The 25,169-nt window shown below is 49.3% G+C and overlaps 1 protein-coding gene across 1 annotated transcript; it reads left to right on the top strand.

The window, feature by feature from the left end:
• Nucleotides 1-8,265: 8,265 nt before the first annotated feature.
• On the top strand, nucleotides 8,266-9,723 carry LOC146028064 (uncharacterized). The gene is made up of 2 exons (XM_083158293.1): nucleotides 8,266-8,624; nucleotides 8,710-9,723. The coding sequence occupies exons 1-2, from the start codon at nucleotides 8,271-8,273 to the stop codon at nucleotides 9,262-9,264; spliced, it is 909 nt and encodes a 302-aa protein (XP_083014419.1). The 5' UTR covers nucleotides 8,266-8,270; the 3' UTR covers nucleotides 9,265-9,723.
• The last annotated feature ends 15,446 nt before the right edge of the window (nucleotides 9,724-25,169 follow it).

Raw genomic sequence — 25,169 nt, 5'->3', positions numbered from 1 at the left:
AAACTCTCGGTACTCTTTACCTAGAACGGCGCCCACGATGCTCATCGCGGTTGTCGGGCCGAAAATCGCGGTCATCGCGGTGATTGAGGCATCGCGGGTGTTATTTGCGGTACAAGATGCCCGCGATGCCTCAACTTTTTCATCGGCACCATGCAAAATCGCAGTGATTGAGGCATCGCGGGTGTTATTTGGGGGGACAAGATGCCCGCGATGCCCTTGATTCCTCAACTTTTTCATCGGCCCCATTGAAAATCGCGGTCATTGAGGCATCGCGGGTGCTATTTGTGGTACAAGATGACCGCGATGCCCGCGATTTCCCGCTCACACTCACATCTGTAATAGGTTGGAATGACCCTAATTCTGCATAGTAACATCTGTAATAGGTGGAATGACCCTTAGTCTGCCTAGTAACATCTGCACTGGGTCACATCAACTCTAAGTCTGCATAGTAACTGATGTTTACAGGACAGTTTTCATAACACAAAAGGGTACATCCCCCTGTCTGAGACCGACCCCCTGTGACAGTTTAAAAGAGTTTCATTTTGTGGGTAGTTTTGATGGTGAGAGGAGCTGTGGTTTGAGAGAGAGAGATTTCTGCGTTTTGATTGATTTGGAGCTGATTATTACTGATTACTGAGTCCCTGCTGCTGATTCCTGTGTCCTTGCTGTTGATTCTGCTGCTGATTCATCGTGATTCCAGAGTCCCTGCTGCTGTTTCTGCTGGTGATTGAGTCCCTGCTGCTGATTCTGCCTGCTGCTGATTCTGCTGCTGTTCCTGTCATGGCCATGGCATCTGGATCTGGAGTGACCATGTACTCCTTGCCTCAGACGGAGGCGGAGGCTATCTCATTCCTCCAGGAGCATAAGCTGTTGCCCAAGGAAGCTACTTGCGGAAATGGCCATGCCATGAAGCTCAGTGAGAAGGAGGGGATGTGGCGCTGCCACGTGAGAGCCTGCCGGCAGAAGATTAGTCTCCGCGCGGGGCTCTTCATTCCTGGCTGCCGGATGTCTTATGTCAACATCATCCGCTTCATTTTTAACTGGGCCGAGGAGTTGACGACCGGCGACTTCTGTGAGCGGCACCTTGGCATCTCCCCCAAGACAACAGTGCTTTATAACAAGTACATGAGGGAGGCGTGCCTCATGGACCTGATGGCTCAGCCCCAGCGGCGCATCGGTGGGCCCGACAAAATAGTCGAGGTCGACGAGACTCTTTTCGTCCGCCGGAAGTCCCATGTCGGCCGTGTGCTACCCTAACAGTGGGTGTTTGGGGGCATCTGCCGGGAAACCGGCCAGTGCTTTGCCACGAAAGTGGCCACCCGGGACGCCCCCACTTTATTGGCTGCCATTGTGGAGCACGTGGAGCCGGGCTCGAGCATCTATAGCGATTGCTGGAGGGCCTACAATACCGAGCAGCTGGAGGCGGCAGGATTCCAGCATGCTAAAGTGAACCACCGGTATAACTTTGTGGACCCCACAACAGGGGTCCACACACAAAACATTGAGCGGATGTGGGGGGCCGCAAAATGGCGCAATAAACGCCACCGGGGGACGGCGAGACATTTGCTGGAAAGCTACCTCCAGGAATTCATGTGGAGGAAGAGCCTGGGTATGGACAACACCTTTGAGCGCATATTACATGCATTGACTCTGTTAGATAAAGACGATTAAAACCCCATGGACTTTCATGTTTACTAATTGCAATTTTATGCTACTTCATGTTTCAAGTTTAATGTTCTGTACTATGCTTCTTTACTATGCTTTTTTTGAAAAGTAAATTACTGTCTTTTACCCAAAGTTGTCTTTACTGAGTCAGTTGAGTGATTTTGCATGTATGACTGAATTTGCATACACACCTGAATTAGGCCCATTTCCTGCTCTTACCCCAAAATAAGTAGTAACATTCCCTGGTATCTTAAGCAGTGTTCACCCATCATGTATCACCCCTTAGCCGTATTGTGTCCCTGTAATTAATCATGTATCACCCCTAGCCGTATTGGGTCCCTGTAATTATTCATGTATCACCCCTAGCCGTATTGTGTCCCTGTAATTTTTGTCTCCCTGTAAATTTGGCCCAAATCATCTGCTGTCACCTCTCACACTGCTTATGTGTGACAGAGGATCACAGCAATCTTATTCCAATAGATCACCCCTTGCCTTATAGTGTCCCTGTAATTATTGTCTCCCTGGAAATTTGGCCCAAATCACCTGCTGTCACCTCTCACACTGCTTCTGTGTGACAGAGGTTCACAGCAATGGGATCCATAATCATTTTAGTCAAGTTAACATTGAAATCGCGGTCATCTCGGGCATTGAGATGTGTAATGTACACCACAATGCCCGCAATGCCCGCGATTTGATGCACTTTTAGCACTACTAAAGTTAACATTGACATCGCGGTCATCGCGGGCATTGAGCTGTATAATGTACACCACAATGCCCGCGATGACCGCGATTTCATCCACTAATGTCACTCAAACTGGAAAACTGCATGCAGGGAAGTGTCCCAGCATGCAATTCACTCTGCAGAAAGCGCGGAATTGATGACACACCCTGCCCCTGCATAACATGTAAGTGCCTTGAAGCGTTTATAAATAAATTTGAGGAGTGGGGGGGGGGGGGGGGGGCTGGGAAATGATAGGGGGGAGGGGGGGAGGGGGAGGGGGGGTGAGAGGAGGGGGGCAGATGGCTTGTGGGGAAGAAGGGTAGGAGGGGGTCCCAGGGGCAGTTGGAGTGGGCCAGAGGAGTAGGTGAGATGGCCAGGGGGAATCAATGTCAGTATAACAAAAATCGCATATAACACTGCTTGCTATGTGTACTAGCACATAGCAATGTATGTCACCATATTATCAGTGAGTGACTTGTTGCTATATGGTATTGCACATAGCAACCAATGTAACTCAGTTAAAATTACAGTGGATAACACTGGTTGCTATGTCAAATAGCGCATACTAACATACGTCACCTGCATATATTATGTTTGTGACAAGTGTGCAGATGGCAGATGGCTTGTGGGGAAGAAGGGTAGGAGGGGGTCCCAGGGGCAGTTGGAGTGGGCCAGAGGAGTAGGTGAGATGGCCAGGGGGAATCAATGTCAGTATAACAAAAATCGCATATAACACTGCTTGCTATGTGTACTAGCACATAGCAATGTATGTCACCATATTATCAGTGAGTGACTTGTTGCTATATGGTATTGCACATAGCAACCAATGTAACTCAGTTAAAATTACAGTGGATAACACTGGTTGCTATGTCAAATAGCGCATACTAACATACGTCACCTGCATATATTATGTTTGTGACAAGTGTTGCTATGCACTCTTGCACATAGCAACCAGCATTTTACACTGTAAATTAACATTGAAACGGTGGTTGCTATGTGTAAAAAGGCATAGCAACAAATGTCACCAACTGATTATCAGTTGGTGACATATGTTGCTATGCCTTTTTACACATAGCAACCACCGTTTCAATGTTAATTTACAGTGTAAAATTTGAAATTCTCTTAAAAAAAAGCAGATCAATCCAATGGACCATAAATTTACATAGGGTACTATGTAAAATGGCCCCCAGAGCCCCACCCTAATTTTTTAAATGGCCCCCTTCCCTTGTGTACCATGCCCACTATCCACGTGCACCCGAAGCGTGGCGAACGGCGGCGGTACGCGTCCTCTGACCTTTTCATACCCCCACTATCCACGTCGGTGTGGAGTTGAGAATAGAATAGTGTGGCGAGCGCAGCGAGCCGCCGAGCCCGAAGCGTGGGCGAGCGCAGCGAGGCGAGCGGACGCGGATACCTTCACAGGTTAGCGCGTCCCTTCGCGGGCTTCACTGGTATACGAGCGCAGATACCAGTGAAGCCCACGAAGGGACGCGCTTACCTGTTAAGGTATCCGCGTCCGCACGCCTCGCTGCGCTCGCCACACTATTCTATTCTCAACTCCACGCCGACGTGGATAGTGGGGGTATGAAAAGGTCAGAGGACGCGTACCGCCGCTCGCCACGCTTCGGGTGCGCGTGGATAGTGGGCGTGGATTTCTATGTCATTGAATTTTGATTAATGATGTTTTTTTTTTGGGGGGGGGGGGGATTGCAGTTGCTGTTATTGTTGACTAAACGTCTTAAAAATCGTATTTGACAACTTTATCCCCTAATAAGGTAAATCGTGCTTAAATTGTTCTTCTAATTAACTTGTAAATGTACCCCAAATGCCTTTTTTGCCAGTGTACCACCCCCACTATCCACGCGCACCCAAAGCGTGGCGAGCGGCGGCGGTACGCGTCCTCCGACCTTTTCATACCCCCACTATCCACGTCGGCGTGGAGTTGAGAATAGAATAGTGTGGCGAGCGCAGCGAGCCACCGAGCCCGAAGCGTGGCGAGCGCTGTGAGCCCCGCGAGGGGACGCGGATACCTTCACAGGTAAGCGCATACCTTCGCGGGCTTCACTGGTATCTGCGCTCATATACCAGTGAAGCCCGCGAAGCGACGCGCTAACCTGTGAAGGTATCCGCGTGCGCTCGCCACGCTTTGGGCTCGGTGGCTCGCTGCGCTCGCCACACTAATTTTATTCTCAACTCCACGCCGACGTGTATAGTGGGGGTATGAAAAGGTCGGAGGACGCGTACCGCTGCGCTCGCCACGCTTCGGGTCCACGTGGATAGTGGGCGTGGATTTCTATGTCATTGAATTTTGATTAATGATGGGTTTTTTTGGGGGGGATTGCAGTTGCTGTTATCGTTGACTAAACGTCTTAAGCGCGTCCCTTCGCGGGCTTCACTGGTATCTGCGCTCATATACCAGTGAAACCCGCGAAGGGACGCGCTAACCTGTGAAGGTATCCGCGTGCGCTCGCCAGGCTCGGACTGGCCTGGTGGGGAACCGGGGGATTCCCCGGTGGGCCCCTGTCATCTGAGACCCCGCCCACTTTTACAGTGGGGCGGGGCCTAACGCTTCCTATGCCGCCGGGTAGTCAATAGCTAGCGGGTGACTTACCCGGCGGCGGGGCAGGCAGCTGGAGGCGGAGGGTGGGGGGCGTGCAGCTGGAGGCGGAGGGTGGGGGGCGTGCAGATGGAGGCGGCGGGGCGGGCAGCTGGAGGCGGAGGGTGCGGGCAGTGAGACGTGCTGCTGCCAAGTAAAATTCACATCTCACGCTGGACCGCTAGCCAATGGGCGCTTGCGGTCCAGCAGCCAATCAACTGGTGGCTGCTGGACCGCGAGCGCCTATTGGCTAGCGGTCCAGCGGGAGATGTGAATTTTACATAGCAGCAGCACGTCTCTCCCTGTCAGTCTCTCCCAGACACAGCGGAGCGGGGAGCGGGGGACTCAGGGGCCGGGCCCAGCACGCAGCACGCAACACAGGCAGGGGGAGAGGTGAAGTGAGCAGCTAACCAGCGGCTGGCTCACCCACCCACCCTGCTGCAAGCTGCACCCACCCTGCTCCAAGCTGCACCCACCCACCTACCCACCCTGCACCCATCAACCTACCCACCCTGCTGCACCTACCCACCCTGCACCCACCCACCTATCCACCCTGCACCCATCCATCTACCCACCCTGCACCTACCCACCCTGCTGCACCTACGCACCCTGCACCCACCCAACTACCCACCCTGCACCTACCCACCCTGCTGCACCCAGCTACCCACCCTGCACCCACCCACCCTGCTGCACCCACCCACCCTGCACCAAGCTGCACCCACCCACCCTGCACCCACCCACCCTGCTCCAAGCTGCACCCACCTACCCACCCTGCTCCAAGCTGCACCCACCCACCCTGCACCAAGCTGCACCCACCCAGCACCCACCCACCTACCCACCCTGCTGCACCCACCCACCCTGCTGCAACCCACCCTGCTGCACATGACTGCAACCCACCCTCCCTGCTGCACCCTCCCTCCCTGCTGCACACTACCGCTCCCTCCATGCTGCACACTACCGCTCCCACCCTCCCTCCCTGTTGCACACCACCACCGCTACCACCCTCCCTCTCTGTTGCACACCACCACCGCTCCCACCTTCCCTCCCTGTTGCACATCACCACCGCTCCCACCCTCCCTCCCTGCTGCACACACCACCGCTCCCACCCTCCCTCCCTGCTGCACACCATCCTCCCTCCCTGCTGCACACCACCGGCGGTGCGCTGAATTGAAAATACCGGCCGGGAGCAGGCCGCTGCACAGTTCTGTCCACCTTGGCAACAAGCAAATTCAGACCCCCTTGGCATCGAGCATGAAGCCCCTGGCATTGAGCATGTAGGTAAGTGGCACTTATGTGTCAAATGTGTAATGGGCGTTGCGGTGTGTTATATAGTATGTCATGGGCATTGCAGTGTGTTATATAGTATGTCATGGGCATTGCAGTGTGTTATATAGTATGTCATGGGCATTGCAGTGTGTTATATAGTATGTCATGGGCATTGCAGTGTGTTATATAGTATGTCATGGGCATTGCGGAGTGTTATATATAATGTCATGGGCATTGCGGAGTGTTATATATAATGTCATGGGCATTGCGTGTGTTATTTAGTATGTCATGGGCATTGCGGTGTGTTATTTAGTATGTCATGGGCACTGCGGAGTGTTATATAGTATGTCATGGGCATTGCGGAGTGTTATATAGTATGTCATGGGCATCATGTGTGCAACATATTGTGCAATTGTCATCACAGTGTGCGGCGTAATATGTAATTGACATCACAGTGCGTGGCATAATGTGTAATTGTCATCACAGTGTGCGGCGTAATGTGTAATTGGTATCAGGGATAAACAGTGTATAATGATTTAAGTAGCATGTCATTGTTTGGTCTTTATCTGTGAGGCGTACTAAGTCACTGTGTGGCCTTCAGCCCGCCAACTTAAGTGCAGGAATTACGCCAAACCCCCTATTTTGGCACGCCTGCGGCGCACGCAATTTCTTCACTACCATATTATGTATTTGGGGGGGGCGGCATTTTTATTTCTTCGCCCTGGGAGCTGAATTGTCTAGAAACGGCCCTGGACCTATGTGCTGTATTATATGTGGGGGGACCTACGTGCTCTTCTATCATCTGTGTGTGGAGGACCTATGTGCTGTAATATCTGGGGGGGCTATTTGCTGTATTATTATCTGTGGGACCTATGTGCTTTATTATCAGGGTGGGGGATTTACGGATCAGATGTTACACACCTGCGATTTTGGCCCGATTTTGCCTGATTATCAGCCCAAAGTGCCGAAATCGGATGAAATTGGCCCAAAATCGCATAGTGTATAGCCACTCCTCTCTGGTCAGGTGGCCACACCCCTTCAAAAAAGCCACGCCCCTTGGTGGGCCCCTGTGAGTGCATTTCCCTGGTGGGCCCTTCATGCCCCAGTCTGACACTGGCGCTCGCCACGCTTTGGGCTCGGTGGCTCGCTGCGCTCGCCACACTAATTTTATTCTCAACTCCACGCCGACGTGGATAGTGGGGGTATGAAAAGGTCGGAGGACGTGTACCGCTGCGCTCGCCACGCTTCGGGTGCACGTGGATAGTGGGCGTGGATTTCTATGTCATTGAATTTTGATTAATGATGTTTTTTTGGGGGGGGGATTGCAGTTGCTGTTATCGTTGACTAAACGTCTTAAAAATCGTATTTGACAACTTTATCCCCTAATAAGGTAAATCGTGCTTAAATTGTTCTTCTAATTAACTTGTAAATGTACCCCAAATGCCTTTTTTGCCAGTGTACCACCCCCACTATCCACGCGCACCCGAAGCATGGCGAGCGGCGGCGGTACGCGTCCTCCGACCTTTTCATACCCCCACTATCCACGTCGGCGTGGAGTTGAGAATAGAATAGTGTGGCGAGCGCAGCGAGCCACCGAGCCCGAAGCGTGGCGAGCGGACGCGGATACCTTCACAGGTAAGCGCGTCCCTTCGCGGGCTTCACTGGTATCCGCGTGCGCTCGCCACGCTTCGGGCGCGGTGGCTCGCTGCGCTCGCCACACTATTCTATTCTCAACTCCACGCCGACGTGGATAGTGGGGGTATGAAAAGGTCGGAGGACGCGTACCGCCGCCGCTCGCCACGCTTCAGGTGCGCGTGGATAGTGGGGGTGGTACACTGGCAAATGTCAATGATTTTTGGGAAAAATGGTATCACATCACATCAGATGGCATGGGAGTTGTGATACCACACAAGTACCGTATAGACATCAATTACTTATAGATGGTTTTGTTTGTGTTTTCTTTTTCCAGCAATGTCTAAGAAACGGGAACTCTCCAACAGCTTCATGGCAAGGGTCATTGACATGTATAAGGAGAATAGATGCCTCTGGGAGAAGAAAGATAAAGATTATTATAACAAGGCAAAGAGGAATGAGGCATATCAGAAAATGGTGGCTCTCATACGCAAACGGGAACCTGATGCAGACGTCGCCTGGGTACAGAGGAAAATGACAAATATGCGGACAGTCATGGTGAAGGAGTTTAACCGAGTACGGCAGTCTCAAAGTTCCGGAGCCGATGCTGAAGACTTCTACGTGCCGAAATTATGGTACTACGAGCGGATGAAGTTCATCTTGGAGCAGAGAGAACAGAGTGGAACAGGGGGAACGGATACGGAGGACACCTCTTCGTCCGGTGCAGCGGAGAGTGTGGACGTTGTAAGTATTTGCTGTAAAATGTCTTGCATGTAAGTGACTGTGAAATGTCATGTTATTACCATTTGCCATTTTTTTTCCTTTCTAGGAAGTTCCCCCTGAGACAGAGCAGGAGTCAGCGGCAGTTGCGGAGGTGGACAGTACTCCAATGACGGAGAGCACTACACCCGCTATCCCGAGGAGGCGTCCAAGAAGACAGCTGTCCAGCACTGCTCGCAATGTCCAAGGGCATTGTTGCAGGTCGGTACCGGAGGCAGTCCAAATTCCCCTTGACGATTGTCAAATTTTTGCAAACAATCTTGACTTGGAAATGCAGAGCATGGAGAAAGACCAGCGCCTGCATTGTAAGAGGTTGGTATATTGCACTATGATGCGTGCAACAGAGAGAAGTCTCTCTGCTGAGTGCAACATAGAGCCATCTGCCACGATTGTAAGGCAAGCGGCCCAAACGCCCAACTACCCCTATCACTACCCTTCGTACAGTGCGTCGGGTTATGCTCCGCCTCCTCCTCCCCCTTTTATGTACGCGCCGAGGCCCCCTATGCCACCAGTCACAGACCCTTCGTCTTTGCCTGGGACTATTTCAAGTGCTCTGTTGAGCACACAAAGTCCCCTCCCAGGTGAAGAGCGCGATTTTAATTAATTATCTATTTGGCTTTAATTGGTTTTAAATTATTGTGCCATGCAGCAATGTCCTTGTTCTACTCTGTTCGTTATTTGCTCCAAGATGAACTTTTTAGCTCGTAGACCATAATTTCGGTTACTGAGGGTCGCAGTATCGGACTCCTGAACTTTGAGCTGTCCGTACTCGTTTTGCGCCTTCACCATTGACTGTTCCGCATATTTGCATTTTGTTCTGTACCCAGTGCATGTTTGCATCATGGTTCCTTGTTGCACATTAAGCCCCATTTTTTGTATGCCTCATTCCGATTTGCCTTGTTGTAAAGCAATCTCTCCCATGAGGCATCTATTCTCCTAAACTGTTAATGACCTTCGCCCAGAAGAATGACCTTCCCCCCCATTGTCCAAAAATAAAAATAAAAGTTATTATTTAAAATTCATAACCTGTGTCGTGTGTTATTTCATTGTCTTATAATTAAGGGATGCCATGTAATTTGATGTGTTTTTCTATTGTATTTTGTTGCTTTTTGCGCATCGCAGTGATTGCGGGCACATGACGGCCATGGGCACCCGTGATGCAACCGACACGCAACACGATCGTTGATGGCCGCAATGTGCCCGCAATCACCGCGATATGTGCGCGTTTTTAATGTTATCTATGTCATTTAATAGTGTAAGGTTGAATCTGCATGTATTTTTTTTTTTTCTGTTTTACAATTGAGGGATGCCATGTCATTTGCTGTTTTTTCCCTGTTTTTCACTTGACTGTTTTCCACAGCCAGAAATCGCGGTCATCGCGGGCACATCGCGGCCACATTATTGGACACCCGCGATGCGACCGACATCGCGACCGACGCGATGATTGATCGCGTCGGTCGCATCGCGGGTGCCCAATAATGTGGCCGCGATGTGCCCGCGATGACACAGCTCAGCGTACCACTGTCACGAGGTGGCGACAATGCAGACACCTGCACCCCACCAGCACCAGGCACCAGAGCGGAGGTGAGCGCTAGGGTATGAAACATGCTGCTGCAGGGCCCAGAGCCAGGCACAGCATAGGGTGCCAGGGTAGCAGCCATGGTGGTCGTGACATAGGGGCAGCTTTGTTGCTCAAAGAGAAGGGGATAGTGTTCCCGGTACCTCAGGAGGAAAGGAAGAAGGGATTTTATTCAATCCTTTTCTTTGTCCAAAAACCAGACGGGTCTTTCAGACCTATTCTAAATTTGAAATCTTTAAATCTTCATCTATGGGTGGATAATTTTAGCTTGGAGTCTCTGCACTCAGGAGAGTTTCTGGCTTCTGTGGATATTTAAGATGCGTACCTCCATGTACCCATTTACAAGGAACATCAGTCTTTACTCCGGTTTGCAATAGGAGAGAACCATTGGCAGTTTCAAGCTCTGCCTTTTGGTCTGGCAACGGCTCCGAGGGTATTCACAAAAGGGATGGTGGTCATGGCTGCAGCCCTCAGACTGAAAGGAATAATAATTATACCTTATCTAGACGACCTTTTATTCAAGGTGGTGTCGGCAGAGAAGCTTCAAGAACATCTGAGCATCGTGACACAATTGTTACGAGATCAGGGGTGGGTGCTAAATCTCCCCAAGTCTCATTTGATACCCACGCAGAGTCTGAAATTTCTTGGGGTGATTTTGGACATGCACCTTCACAGGGTGTTTCTACCAGAACCCAAGGCAGCGGAGATTCGTCAGATGGTGTTGACCATTTTACAAGCTCCTGCACCAATGGAGTGCAGGGAGTACGGTTGCTTGGGAACGTTGGTGTCAACGTTTGAGACACTTCAGTTTGCCAGATTCCATTTCAGTGGAACATCCTGTCGTGTTGGTCGGGGAACGCAAAGACCATGAAGCAGGAAAAGTTGGTTTGGTCTCAGGAGTCGAGAGACTCCCTAAACTGGTGGACAGATGTAGAGACCTTACAGCTGGGACGTTCCCTTTGCTCCTGGGATTGGCTGGTCATTGCGACCGATGCCAGTCTCAGGGGTTGGGGGGCAGTAGTTCTTCACCTACGGTTACAGGGTCTCTGGTCCAGGGAAGAATCCAGTCTCCCGATCAATATCTTGGAACTTCGGGCAGTCTGGAATGCCTTGCTACAGGCGGAAGAATTTCTGAAAGTATCACCGCTAAGAGTACAGTCCGACAATGCTACAACAGTGGCTTACCTGAACCACCAGGGCGGAACTCGCAGCAAGATGGCAATGAAGGAGGTATTGCGGATTTCCCCCTGGGCAGAAATCAATATTCCAGTATTGTCCTCTATGTTCATTCCAGGGATCCGGAATGTGGAAGCGGATTTCCTCAGCAGGGCGGATCTGCTGGAGTGAGAATGGGCACATCATCAGGAAGTTTTCCAGGAGATTGTGGACCGCTGGATCCTTGGTGTTTCAACCTGGTCTACATATTTCCCCCGTTTCCGATGATCCCGAGGATACTGAAGAGACTGAAGGGCCAGGGCGTGCAAGCTATTCTGATTGCACCAGATTGGCCCAGGAGGTCGTGGTACTCCGACATACTGAGATTGTCGACGGACTCTTGGCGTCTGCCTCTTCGACTGGATTTACTAAAGCTTTCTACACCTGGATCTGGGTCGTCTCAATTTGACGGCGTGGCTTATGAAACCTCCTTATTAAAACAAAAGGGGTTTTCAGATGCAGTTATACAGACCATGCTCAGGGCTCGTAAGCCTGTGTCAGCAGCCAATTACCATAGGGTCTGGAAGATCTACATCAGGTGGTGTAAACGTCAGAGAGTTCACACGTTTAGGTTCAAAGTTTCGAGACTTTGGGAATTTCTGCAGGATGGTTTCTCTGCTGGACTTAGTCTACAGTCTTTAACCCCTTCACGACATTGCCTTTTAAGGTAATTTTTTTTTTTTTTTCCTCCTTGCGTTCAAATAAGCGTAACTTTTTTAATTTTCCGGCTATATAGACACATGAGGGCTTTTTTTTTGCGGGACAAGTTGTACTTTGTAATGGTACCATTTACTGTACCGTATAATATTCTGGGGAATCAGGAAATAATTCAATGTGGGGTAAAAAAAAAAAAAAAACGCCATTGCACAATTTTGCGCTGGTTACGGTTTTTTTGGAGTTCATAGTTCGTTTAAAATGATGGGTTATCTTTATTCTATGGGTCGTTACGATTCTGGCGATACCAAACTTATATAGTTTTCGTTATGTTTTACCACTAAAAAAAAAAATCGCAACTTTTACGGTTTTTCTAATTTGCGTTGCGTCGCCATGTTCTGCGGCTTATAACTTTTTTATTTTTCCACCTACGGACCTGGGTGAGGGCTCATTTTTTGCGGGCTGAAGTGTACTTTTTAATTAATACCATTATGGGATATGGGCGACTTTCTGATCTCTTTTAGTTATTTTTTTTTGGGTACGCGATGCGACCAAAAAACGTAGTTTTGGCGTTGGGGATTATTTTCCGTTTACGCCTTTAACCGTGCGGGATAACTAATGTTATATTTTAATAGATCGGACTTTTAGGAACGCGGCGATACCAAATATGTTTATTTTTTTTATTTTTTATTTATTTTTATTTGGGAAATGGGGAAAGGGGGGTGATTTGAACTTTTAATATTTTTTTATTTTTTTTTTTATTTTTAAACTTTATTTTTTTTTTTTTTTTACTTTTACTACAAGGCCCCCTAGTGTACTTGACCACTAGGGGGCGCGATCGCCTGTACTAGGTTCAGCCATAGAGCTCTATGGCTGAACGTAGTGATTTTATGCACTTCCTATTACATCCTGCCTGAGGCAGGATGTAATAGGTATGCATACACGGCCAGCACAGGGGTCTACATTAGACCCCTGGCTACCATGGCAACCGATCGGCACCCTCCGATCTCGCTGCGGGGGGCCCCGATCGGCGCCGGAGGGGGGCGCCCCCCCTCCGATCAGCTATTTAAGCACTGCGGGCGCTTTGCCCGCGGTGCTTAAAGGGTTAAACGGCCACGATCGGCGAACTCGCCGCTCGTGGCCGTGAGAGCAGGGACCTGGCTGTAATATACAGCCATTACCTGCTCTCTTTCAAGCCAGCTCACTCCGTGAGCTGGCTTGATTCCCCCGCAACGGACATATGACGTATATATACGTCATATGTCGTGAAGGGGTTAAAGGTGCAGTTATCTGCATTGTCAATTTTCTTTCAAAAGAGGGTAGCTCTGTTATCTGAGGTTCAGACCTTCTTACAGGGCGTAACCAGACTTAAACCTCCATACAGGCAGCCTGTAGCACCTTGGGGTTTGTCTCTAGTTCTATCTGTATTGCAAAATCCTCCTTTTGAACCATTAAGATCAGCTGATCGTAAATATGTTTCTTGGAAACTGACTTTTTTGTGGCCCGTTGCTTCGGCCAGACGTGTGTCAGAGTTGGGTGCCTTGTCCTGCAAGTTGCCATTTTTGATTTTTCATGATGATAGGGCTGTGCATCGAACAGTACCTAAGTTCTTACCTAAGGTAGTGTCTTCTTTTCATTTAAATCAGGACATTGTTCTTCCGGTGTTTTCCCCTCCTGAGGGAGTGAGGAATAGGGACAAATTAAAGAAATTGGACGTGGTTCGCGCCTTGCGAGTTTACATGGATAGGGTAAAGGACATTCGCAAATCTGATTTGCTTCTGGTATTGTATGATGTGCATAAGATTGGGTGGCCTGCTTCAAAGCAGACCATTGCTCGTTGGTTGAGGTCAACAATTGCCTTTGCCTACTGTAAGGCAGGTAGACCGGTTCCTTCACAGATCAATGCCCATACCACCAGGTCAGTTGCTTCCTCGTGGGCTGTGCGCCATGGGGCTACGGTGGAGCAGTTGTGTAGGGCTGCCACCTGGTCCTCTGTTCACACCTTTACCAAATTTTACAGGTTTCATGAGTTCGCGTCGGAGGACGTTTCATTTGGACAGGTAGTGATGAGAACTGGCAGTCTGAGCGTACCCTCCCAAAAGACCGGCTCGTGAACGTCCCATCGTAAGCTGTGTCACCGGACTGGACAAAAGAGAAAAGGGGATTTTTTTCTGGATTTCAGTCCAGTGACACAGGGATCCCTCCCTTATGCTCAGTAAGTTATACCGTTCATGTGCTGTCATGTTATGGTTCTATGAGTTTGCATATAAGATGTTCAGGTATTGTACTGAGTTTTGTATCCTAGTGTGCTATTGAAGTTGAACTGAAGCATTGTGGGATGCAGTAGGGAGGAGCCTGCTCCCAAAGACTTTAAGCATAGGTGCCTGGCTCCTGCGTTCCCCTCCTACATCCCATCGTAAGCTGTGTCACCGGACTGGAATCAGAAAGGGGTTCGAACAGTGAGTTCTTACAAAAATCCCCTTATTGCCAGGACATGGTTGGCCCCTATTGGGCCCACGTTAAGTGAGTGGATATCTCTAATGAATGATGTGGTCAGGCATGAAAAATTTATATATATCTGAAGAGGCTCGGACTTTTTTTTTAATGATATCTGGAACAGGTGGATTGACTCCACACTCATGCACCAGTAGGCAGATCAGGGTTGATTATAGATAGTATATCCAAAAATTCCTCAATCCTACTTCCTCCTCCTCCTCTTTCTAATTTCGATGTATCCGGGCCATATCTGGCGCAATGTGACATGTGTACTACACTGGTTATGTGAATATGTGTCACACCCCTGTTTTCAATATTAGGATTGGAGCAGATTGGGGCAGTGGTTGTAGTACTACAATGAGATGATACGTACATGTTACTTGTCAATTACACAAAATACTGCAAAAACACCATATCATGCTAGTATATAAGCATGGCCTGTGTATTGAACTTATGAAAAAGCACATCCTTCACTCATAGGTGCCGATTTATGTTTTTGCTGGTGGGTGCTCAAGCCAAAAATATAGGGGAGTGGCTTCACGGGGGAGGGGCATAGCCACAAAATAATACCAATTTATTTTACGCAGCACAGATGTCTCCATTATTAAAATTATGGCAGCAGAGTTACACACACACACACAACCCATAATGTGACTCTTCCCACATATTGCTGTTTCCCTCGGACCACCCATACATATATGCCTCGGCCTCCAAATGTGCCTATTCCCCCATATATATCCCAGACCCCACCACATGTGCCTCTGCCTTGCAAATGTGCTTCTTCTACTCCCAATGTTAATCACCCCCATATGTGCATCAGCCAACATATGGGAAAATATAGAAAAGGCAGAGAGGTCAGATATGTGCATCTTTTTCTATATGTATAGATATAGAAAGAAGCCAAATGTAGGGTAGCAGCTCAGTAATGCAGCAAGCAGTGTAATGCCCCCTGCTGCATTACTATATTAGTGCTATCGCTGCTGCTTCTGCTTAAGCAGCAGCAATAGTCTCTCCATTCAGATCTGATACAGGGCAGGCTCATAATGTGATCAAATTGACATGCACCAGTTCCCTTCCCATTTTCTCCATCTGAAACTGGTGCTTTGTGCAACTTGGTGTACTCCAGCAGAATTCAGTATCAGTTATACAAAATAAATATATATGGGCTGTGAACTCGGATTTACCCGGAACTCAAAACGGGATGCTCCAAAACATGTGACAGCATATAGCCAATAAGATCCCGCTTTGAGTTCCGGGTAAATCCGGACCTGCACATCTCTAATCTTGACACAAAGGGGGAAATTCCCCTACGACTGCATACGACTGTTTCAGTCGTATGCACAGTCGTGTTCCGGAGAGGAATTTACAAAGCAGTCATATACGACTGCTTTGTAACCCTCCGATGGTGTATTCATTCGTATTAGCTGGCCATATATACGGCCGCTAATACGAATTTTTCAGGCAGTCTGCACGGATCAGTCAGATCCGTGCAGGCTGCAAGGTGTAAAAAAAATAGAAAAATAAATAATAAAAAAAAAACAGCGTGGGGTCCCCCCCACAGCGGTAACCAGCACCATGCTGAAAGAGCCGGGGCCGGTAATTAAAAATCAGGGAACCCGACAAATAGGGGTTCCCTGATTTTTAACAACCAGCCCCAGGCTCCAGGTCCGGGGCTGGTTCCCAAAATACGGGGGACAAAATGAGTAGGGGTCCCCCGTATTTTAAGAACCAGCCCCAGGCCAAACCAGCCAGCAGGGTAATGTCACAGCCGGGGGACACTTATTATATAAGGTCCCGAGGCCAAACCATTAACCCTACCGACCAGTCAGCCTGGCCAGGGGCCCTGGGGGAGTGGGGACCCCCCCAATAAAGGGGTCCCCCCCCTCCAGGACTTACCTGACCAGGCTGAAGCCTGGTGCTGTCCCCGGTGGCCACGGGCTGATTCTGTGTAAAAGAATAAATGAAAACCTATTGTTTACAACTGTGGAACTATGAGTCCCAGCAAGCCTCCCCCGCAAGCTGGGACTTGGAGAACCACAAGTCCCAGCCTGCGGGGCATTAAAGGGCCCGCTGGCACTTGTAGTTCCACAGTAATAAAAATAGTACAATAAACACATACTGACACAATGAAAATAAAAGTTTAATACATCCATTACACACATACTGATACTTACCTATCTTGATCCCGTAGGTAGCCCTCTGTCCCGGTGTCCTGTGTTGTCCTCCAGGTCCATGTCGGCGGTCCGTGTCGTCCTCCAGGTCCATGGCGGTGTCCGGGTCCAGGTAATCTTCAAGCTGTCGCCGGTCCCCGCACTGTCCGCATCGCACTGAGGAGAGATGCAGAGATATTTCATACTCGGCGCCTCTCAGAATGATTCCATTGCCCGCCTAGCGGCCAATCAGGAGTCGACTTTCTTGGCGCCGAGTATGAAATATCTCTGCATCTCTCCTCAGCGCGATGCGGACAGTGCGGGGACCGGCGACAGCTTGAAGATTACCTGGACTACGTCGGACCAAGACAAGACATCGTCATTACAGGACCAGGTGAGTAGGATTTCCTTCCACAGCTCCAACATGGATTTCTTCGGACCCGGACACCGCCATGGACCTGGAGGACGACACGGACCACCGACATGGACCTGGAGGACGACACCGGACACCAGGACAGAGGGCTACCTACGGGATCAAGATAGGTAAGTATCAGTATGTGTGTAATGGATGTATTAAACTTTTATTTTCATTGTGTCAGTGTGTGTTTATTGTACTATTTTTATTACTGTGGAACTACAAGTGCCAGCGGGCCCTTTAATGCCCCACAGGCTGGGACTTGTGGTTCTCCAAGTCCCAGCTTGCGGGGGAGGCTTGCTGGGACTCATAGTTCCACAGTTTTAAACAATAGGTTTTCATCTATTCTTTTACACTGGAATCAGCCCGGTGACCACAACCCAGGGTCACCGGGGACAGCACCAGGCTTCAGCCTGGTCAGGTAAGTCCTGGAGGGGGGGGGGGGGGCCTTTATTGGGCCAGGCTGACTGGTCGGTAGGGTTAATGTTTTGGCCGCGGGACCTTATATAATAAGTGTCCCCCGGCTGTGACATTACCCTGCTGGCTAGTTTGGCCCGGGGCTGGTTCTTAAAATACGGGGGACCCCTACTCATTTTGTCCCCCGTATTTTGGGACCTGGAGCCTGGGGCTGGTTGTTAAAAAGCAGGGAACCCCTATTTGTCGGGTTCCCTGATTTTTAATTACCGGCCCCGGCTCTTTCAGCCTGGTGCTGGTTACAGCTGTGGGGGGGACCCCACGCTGTTTTTTTTATTAATTATTTATTTTTCTATTTTTTTTTTACACTAAAGCCTGCACAGATCTGAATACGACAGGACAATCAAGGTGTATTTTCCTGTCGTATTTTCGTGCCTGTTTTACACCAATTAGCAGCCGTATTATCAATACGGCTGCTTAGTAAATCAGGAACCACCATTCTTTTGAATGGTGATTCCTGTCGTATTCTATCGATAATGTAGACATTCGTATTTGTAAATACAAATACGGGTACTTGTTTCCTATCTGGGCGCCCAGGTTTTCTACGTACGGCACCGTAATGAAATCGCATCGCATCGGATTCGGTACTCGATGATGTACGATGGTATACGATGCGATGCGATCCGATTCGATTTCCCATAGGAAACAATGTGAAATAGCTCAATTTAGCCAAATTATCATAGGAACAATAGTAAATGGGCCAAAAACACCCCTGAACATTGAAATGTCCCCCCAAAAGTAGTTGACGCCACCCCGCCATCAACGTGAACCCGAAGCGTGGCGAGCGCAGCGAGCCCGCGAGGGGCGGCGGTACGCGTCCTCCGACCTTTTCATGCCCTACTATCCACTAGGGCGTGGAGTGAGAATAGAATAGTGTGGCGAGCGCAGCGAGCCACCGAGCCCGAAGCGTGGCGAGCGGACGCGGATACCTTCACAGGTAAACGCGTCCCTTCGCGGGCTTCCCAGGTTTCCATGGCGACGCGGACACCTGGGAAGCCCGCGAAGGGACGCGTTTACCTGTGAAGGTATCCACGTCCCCTCGCGGGGCACGCTGCGCTCGCCACGCTTCGGGCTCGGTGGCTCGCTGCGCTCGCCACACTATTCTATTCTCACTCCACGCCCTAGTGGATAGTAGGGCATGAAAAGGTCGGAGGACGCGTACCGCCGCCCCTCGCGGGCTCGCTGCGCTCGCCACGCTTCGGGTTCACGTTGATGGCGGCGTGGCGTCAACTACTTTTGGGGGGACATTCCACTGCTCTGTGGGTTTTTTTGGGGTTTCTGGCCCATTTACCATTCTTCCCTATGCTGATTTGGGTAAATTGATCCATTTAACATTGTTTCCTATGGGAAATCGGATCGCATCGCATTGCATCGTTCAATATCGTGTATGTGTATTTGTGGTATCCGATGCGATGCGATCCGATTTTTATACGGAGAATAGCATGGCGCGCAATTAACTTAGCGGGCGCCCAGATAGGAAACAAGTACCCAAATACGAATGTCCCATCATTAGGAATACGAATTGCTGTATTTTTGGGATAGTAAATCCTGAAAATACAAATGTGTAAAAAATAGGTGTATTTCTGCCTACGAATACACCTATTTTTTACGAATCCATATTAGTAAATTTCCCCCGAAGAATCAGTCCCCTTGTCCAATAGAATCCATGTGGGGTTCCTGTTGAAAGAAAACGTACTCACCAGCCGGCTTCTCTGCTTCTCTTGGTCCCCATGAATGCTGTAGACACAAGCAGGACTTGTGTTTACATCTGTGGCTCTGCCCACAGACCGGGAGTTTGGCCCGCCCACCAGCCAATCATGTTCGGCCATCGGGATATCTCCAAACATGAATGGTTGGTGGGCGGGCCTAACTCCCGGTACCCCACAACATTTTTTTCTCCACTTTTTTTTACATCAAATGCACACATTTTCATGACTAAAAATGCACTTTTTTGGCGCAAATTTGTATCTCATTAACATATTCGAATTCAAGCAAAAAAATGCAATAAGGTGCAATTTTGGAAACTTCCTAAACATCGCATCCTATTAAATCTCACCCTAAGGGTGACATTCTATGGATTGAGATAAATGCGCATGTTTTTATATCGCACCACATCGCCGCTATTCGCCCTTTTTAAATTCGCATTTTTTTGTAATAAATCGCATATTTAATGTGATGCGCTTTGGAGGCTGAAAAGTGTGAAGTGGTGCGATTTGCGGCGAAGTGGTGCGAATTTAAGTAACAAAAAAGTGCGATTTCTTTGGACCAACCGGAGTGCGATTTACAAAACTGTCTCCGCATGACTAAGAACCCCCCAACCTATTGGCCCACCTCTGTCCCCTCCATTATGCATCACACCCCCTATATAAAGGGGCACTGGCGCCATTTCACTCTTTGATAGGAAGTAAGGAGCATGGAGAGGAGCAGTGGCAGTGTGAGTAGAGGAAGAGGTGTTGGTGGCAGAGTGAGGAGTGGCAGAGGGAGCAGTGGCAGAGTGAGGAGTGGCAGAGGGAGCAGTGGCAGAGGGAGAAGTGGCAGCAGCCTGCCAAGTGGGAGAGCCAGCAGTGTGGCAGGCAGCATGGCCACAGCAAGGCCAGCCCCAGACCAGGCCCTGGCCGTCCAGCCCCAGCAGGAAGAGGTGGAGGATCCGCTGGCATCCCCATCCTATAGCCAAGACCTTGACCATACCCCACAGCAGCTGCAGGAGGGCCACATGTCAGAGGTGGAGGAAGATGGAGGTGTGGAGGAGGAAGACACTGGCATGGAGGAGGAGGGGTACATGGCTGGAGTAGAAAATGAGGAGGAGGAGGAGGTAGAAGCTGGCCGCACCAAAAGTGGCCGAAAGGTCAGATTCTCCTACGAGGAAAATGCTGCGCTTGTCCGGGCTATCATGCCTGTGTTTGACCGGTTACCTGGGAAAACTCACCACAAGACCACTGCACAGCGCAAAAGGGCTATGTGGAAGGACATCACCCAGGCGGTGAACGCTGTAAGTCAGCACAAGCGCCTGGTCAGAAATGTCAAGAAGAGATTCAATGACATCAAAAGGCAGCTGAAAAGTAAAATGGCCACGGAGTTGGAGGAGGCCACCAAGACTGGCGGAGGAAGCCCCACCACTGTGTGCTACACATCCTATGAGGTGAAGTTGAAGCGCATCATACCCCCTGAGGTCCTGCCTGGCATGCACGTGGCGGATACCGATAGGCCGCAAACGCCATCCAGAGCTGGTAAGTGTGACCACATGCAATCTTAAACAAACATGCCAATGTTTTCAAACTGTAATCTTCACTTGAATTGTTATGCTAAGTAAAGTGCTGCTGTGGAACTACATAGCCCAGCAAGGTCATGCACAAGAAATTGCCTGCTCCTACTTTCCAATTGCTCATAATGCTGGGCCTTGTAGTTCCACAACTGCTGATATTGATCAACACTGTAACCAGTGGCGTAGCTATAGCACCGCGGCCCCCGCGGTCGCGGGGGGGCGCTGTGCATATGGGGGTGCCGGGGGGGCTGCGGTGCTATAGTAATCCCCCCGCCCCCCATCGGCTTACCTGTCCAGTGTCCGCGCGTCCCGGTTCCCCTCCTGGCTTCAATCAATGCTATGGAGACGGACCACGATAAAATGGCCGCCCCATAAAGCAGACTGTTCTCTGAAACTGTCTGCAGTATGGGGGCGGCCATTTTATCGTGGTCCATCTGCATAGAATTAATTGAAGCCAGGAGGGGAGCTGGGACGCGCGGCGGACAGGTAAGCCTGCGGCAATGGGGGGAGGGGGCATGGGGGGCACGGGCAGCCGGGGGGGGCACGGGCAGCCGGGGGGGCGCCCCCCCATTAATGGCGGGGGGGCGCCCCAAACAAAGCTACGCCACTGACTGTAACATTCTTTCTAGCAGCCTAACATGTATGTGGCCAAAAACACATAGGTGTACTGGTGGTTTAGCTGCCATGCCTACATACCACAGATTATCCAATAGTTGTCATGTGTACCATAGTTTAATAATACTCTAACAAAATAATCTGGAAAAAAAAATCATGTGGGGAATAAATAATGTAGTCCTTATCCAAATGAAGTATTGTCCATTAATGTAATTTCAATGCATGTTTGCCATAAATGCTTATCCATTGCAAGGTACATAATGGCTGCCCATCTTTCCTTTCACAGAATGTCCATCCCGAAGTGCAAACGCATCCAAGACAAGAAGGCCCGTTGCTGCTGAATCTGTGGAAGCAGGTAAATGTTCAAAAAACACGCCATTACACATACAGTACACACACCCATGTCACATCAACAATATCTCACACTACATTCATCTCCTGCTGCTACATTGCAACGGAAATGAATGTAATCTGAGCTAGGCATGTGACTTATTATTAATGTCAATGTTACATGCTGTATCGGGGTACATGTGTAAGTACATAAGACCCCTAGGTATATGCGTCCAGCATCTCAAGCCCTTTCTAAAACAGTACTGAAGAGAGTCTGGCCTATATATGCATCAGTACTTACCTCCTCATCTGTATCCACAGGTACTATACAACTAGGAACAGATCAAACTGATTCTTCAATGATGTTGTTGGACGAAATGGACATCATTCTTGAACCCGTGGAGACCTTTGCGGCAGAGGAGGAAATACAGACCTCATCACAGAGAGATCTTCCCCCAAGTGGGGTGTCTCCCAACCCACCCCCACCCACAAACACACCCCATACAGCAGCTTCTGCTTCCCAAGTAGCTAACTCCTTGGTCAATTTCAAGGACAAACAAATCGAATTTATGGCCTCCCAAAGCCTGCAAATAGGTAACATCCAGGGGTACATGCGAGACACGTTTCTTCAATTACGAAAAATTGCACGTAGTGTACGGGTAGGTGTAGGCACTCATGTGCGCATTGCTAATAGCATTGACACCCATTTTGCAGATCTAACTTCTGCTGTAAGGGAACAGAATAGCCATATTGGCAGCCTTGCGCAAAGTATAGCTGCACTAAGCCAATCATGCACAGCGCAGACCAATGCCTTAATAGGTATGCAGGCCCAACTACAGCAGCTGGAAGCCAATGTCGGAGGTGGCGCAGCATCAACTCTCAGTAGTGTATCTAGCACCCCAATAAGTGGCTCCCCCACTTCCCCACCCCGTCGGAGTATTAGGACCCGTGGTGGGCTGGGTGCAGGTTCTAGAAGTGGTGTAGGGTTGCCTGATGGTGGGAGAAGATAGGTCATATTTTTGATAATTTTGTAATATGCAAGACATCTTGTTACATCCCCCGACAGTTTTAATGTTTTACTGGCAAAAATGCAGATTGCTTCTGACATAGTATACTGCAGTAAAAATGTCTAACCGCATACCATTGTGTCAGTGTATTATTTATCAACCAATTGTTGTGTGAATTATGACATAGTGTAATGGTATATGACAATGGGATTGCTGTAAAGTAGTGTGGGGTAACTCCTGGCCCGTCAAAGGTTGTGGAACTACATATTCCAGCAAGCTCTGACACTCATGGTTTGGACTGTTATGGTTATAGTGTGTCAGGGCATGCTGGCACGTGTAGTTCCACAACACCAGTGAGCCATGTTTTTCAGCAAATGTAATTCATACATGTATCAAATGTACTTACAAGCTTGATACCAGCAAGGGATAGGTCAGCACCACCAGCTGCATCCGTTTGGCTCTGTGTATTAGGCTAAATGTGGGTGGAAACAGATGGTATTGGTAAATAATTTGTTTATGAGTACACTTACAGCAAAGTTACATTTTGGAATACAGGGCACATGTGCTTACCAGAAAAGTAACGGCTGATGATGTGTGTGCGCACCAGATTCCCCCTCTGCGTAGGTGTGGCAGGTTGGGCTTCCTGCACGACTGCTGCATGTTCCTCCTCCACATAGGCAGGTTGGGACAGGGCTATGTTGTGCAACATGCAGCAAGCCTGGACGATCATCACTACTTTCGCAGGGTGGTAAAGCAGCGTACCCGATGACCGGTCCAAACACCGGAATCTACTCTTCAAAACGCCAAATGTGCGCTCCACCACATTGCGGGTTGCAATATGGGCTTCATTATACCGGTGCTGTGCAGGGCCCTCTGGGGAGCGCAAAGGTGTCATGAGCCAGGAAACACACCCATATCCTGAGTCACCTAAAACACAGATAGGAAGTGATTGCCTTATATGGTAAGGTATGTGTTTTTTGCAAACAGGAGACACTGCTAGAAGAACAATATGCTTGTGAAACAGGAAACACACACATTACAGCAAATACAAATAAGGACAGACAGGGTAATATGTAAAAAGGTACTTACCTAGTAGCCAGCCCTCTGGCATTTGGTGGTCGGTAAATCGGTTCCAGAGGGCTGAGTGTCTCAGAATATAGGCGTCATGGCAGTTCCCAGGATTTTGAGGTGAGCATTGGAAACAACCTGCACGTTCAGGGAGTGCCGCCCACGCCTATTGACGTAGACGTGGCCCCGCACTTGCGGTGCCCTAATCCCAATGTGTGTGCAGTCTATAGCTCCCAGCACGTGAGGGAATGCTGAGAGTCTATAGAAAGCCAACTTGTGGTCCTGCCACTCCAACTCAGAACTGGGGAATCTGATGTATGTCCGCCACAACTTCTTTAAAGCAAGTAACACTTGAGTAAAATGCTTAGAGAAAGTGGCCTGTGATACCCCCAAGGCCCATGAGGTCACAGACTGAGTGGAGCCTGTGGCCAAATAGTAGAGGGCACACATTAATTTGTGCAGCCCAGACACTGCATAGTTGCCTCCCCCAAAAGGGTCCAAATCATCTCTCACCTGCTCATATAAGTCCAACAGGTTAAGGCGGTTCAGCCTAAACATCCCCACAACCTGTTGATCCGAGAGGGAGTCCAGGTACAGCTGAGCACGATACATACGTGGGGTACACAGTAGTCGGGGGGCTACCTGGATCTGGTGTGCAGCTTCCTCCCTCCTGCGCAGCTCCTCCAAATGGGCCACATCACAGATAAGCAACTCCAAACCACTCTGCAAAATCTCCATGTCTCAAACCCTCACAGGTGTCCTTAATGATGTTGGGGTTTATGTAGGGGTGTTTCTGAGTGAAAATGAGGGCACCTGTGCTGAAATTAACCATGTGTGCACTTGACCAAAGTGAGTTCTGGGCCAAATCGCCCAACAGAACCTGGTCTGAAATAAGTGCGATAATTAAACACCTAAAAAGTGCGATTTGCGAAAACACATTGCATTAAATAAGCGATTTGTATACTTTTCTGTACGAAAACATCTGGATGCGATATAAATGCGAATTTATCTCGCACTTTTGGTCCGCATGCGTTAACGCACATAATATGCGATTTCAGTCCCTTAGCTCATCCTATTAAATAGGCGATTTGACGGAAAAATGCGATATCGCCATTTTGTTTACTAATTAACGCCAAAAAACAGAAATCTCATCCCATAGAATGTCACCCTATGTGTCTAGACTGTGGAGCCTGTCGCTTACTCCCTGCTCGCTGATTGACTGATTACAGACGCGCACTAACTAT

This window comes from Crinia signifera, chromosome 1, assembly GCF_055691185.1.
Source record: "Crinia signifera chromosome 1, ASM5569118v1, whole genome shotgun sequence".
NCBI lineage: Eukaryota > Metazoa > Chordata > Amphibia > Anura > Myobatrachidae > Crinia > Crinia signifera.
This window is presented reverse-complemented; position numbering and strand designations above follow the sequence as displayed.

Bases quoted from the DNA above. Each gene is read 5' to 3' on its own strand.
- LOC146028064 (XM_083158293.1), top strand. From the start codon at position 8,271: ATGTATAAGGAGAATAGATGCCTCTGGGAGAAGAAAGATAAAGATTAT. The intron at 8,625-8,709 runs GTAAGTATTTGC...TTTCCTTTCTAG, and splicing joins CAGCGGAGAGTGTGGACGTT to GAAGTTCCCCCTGAGACAGA.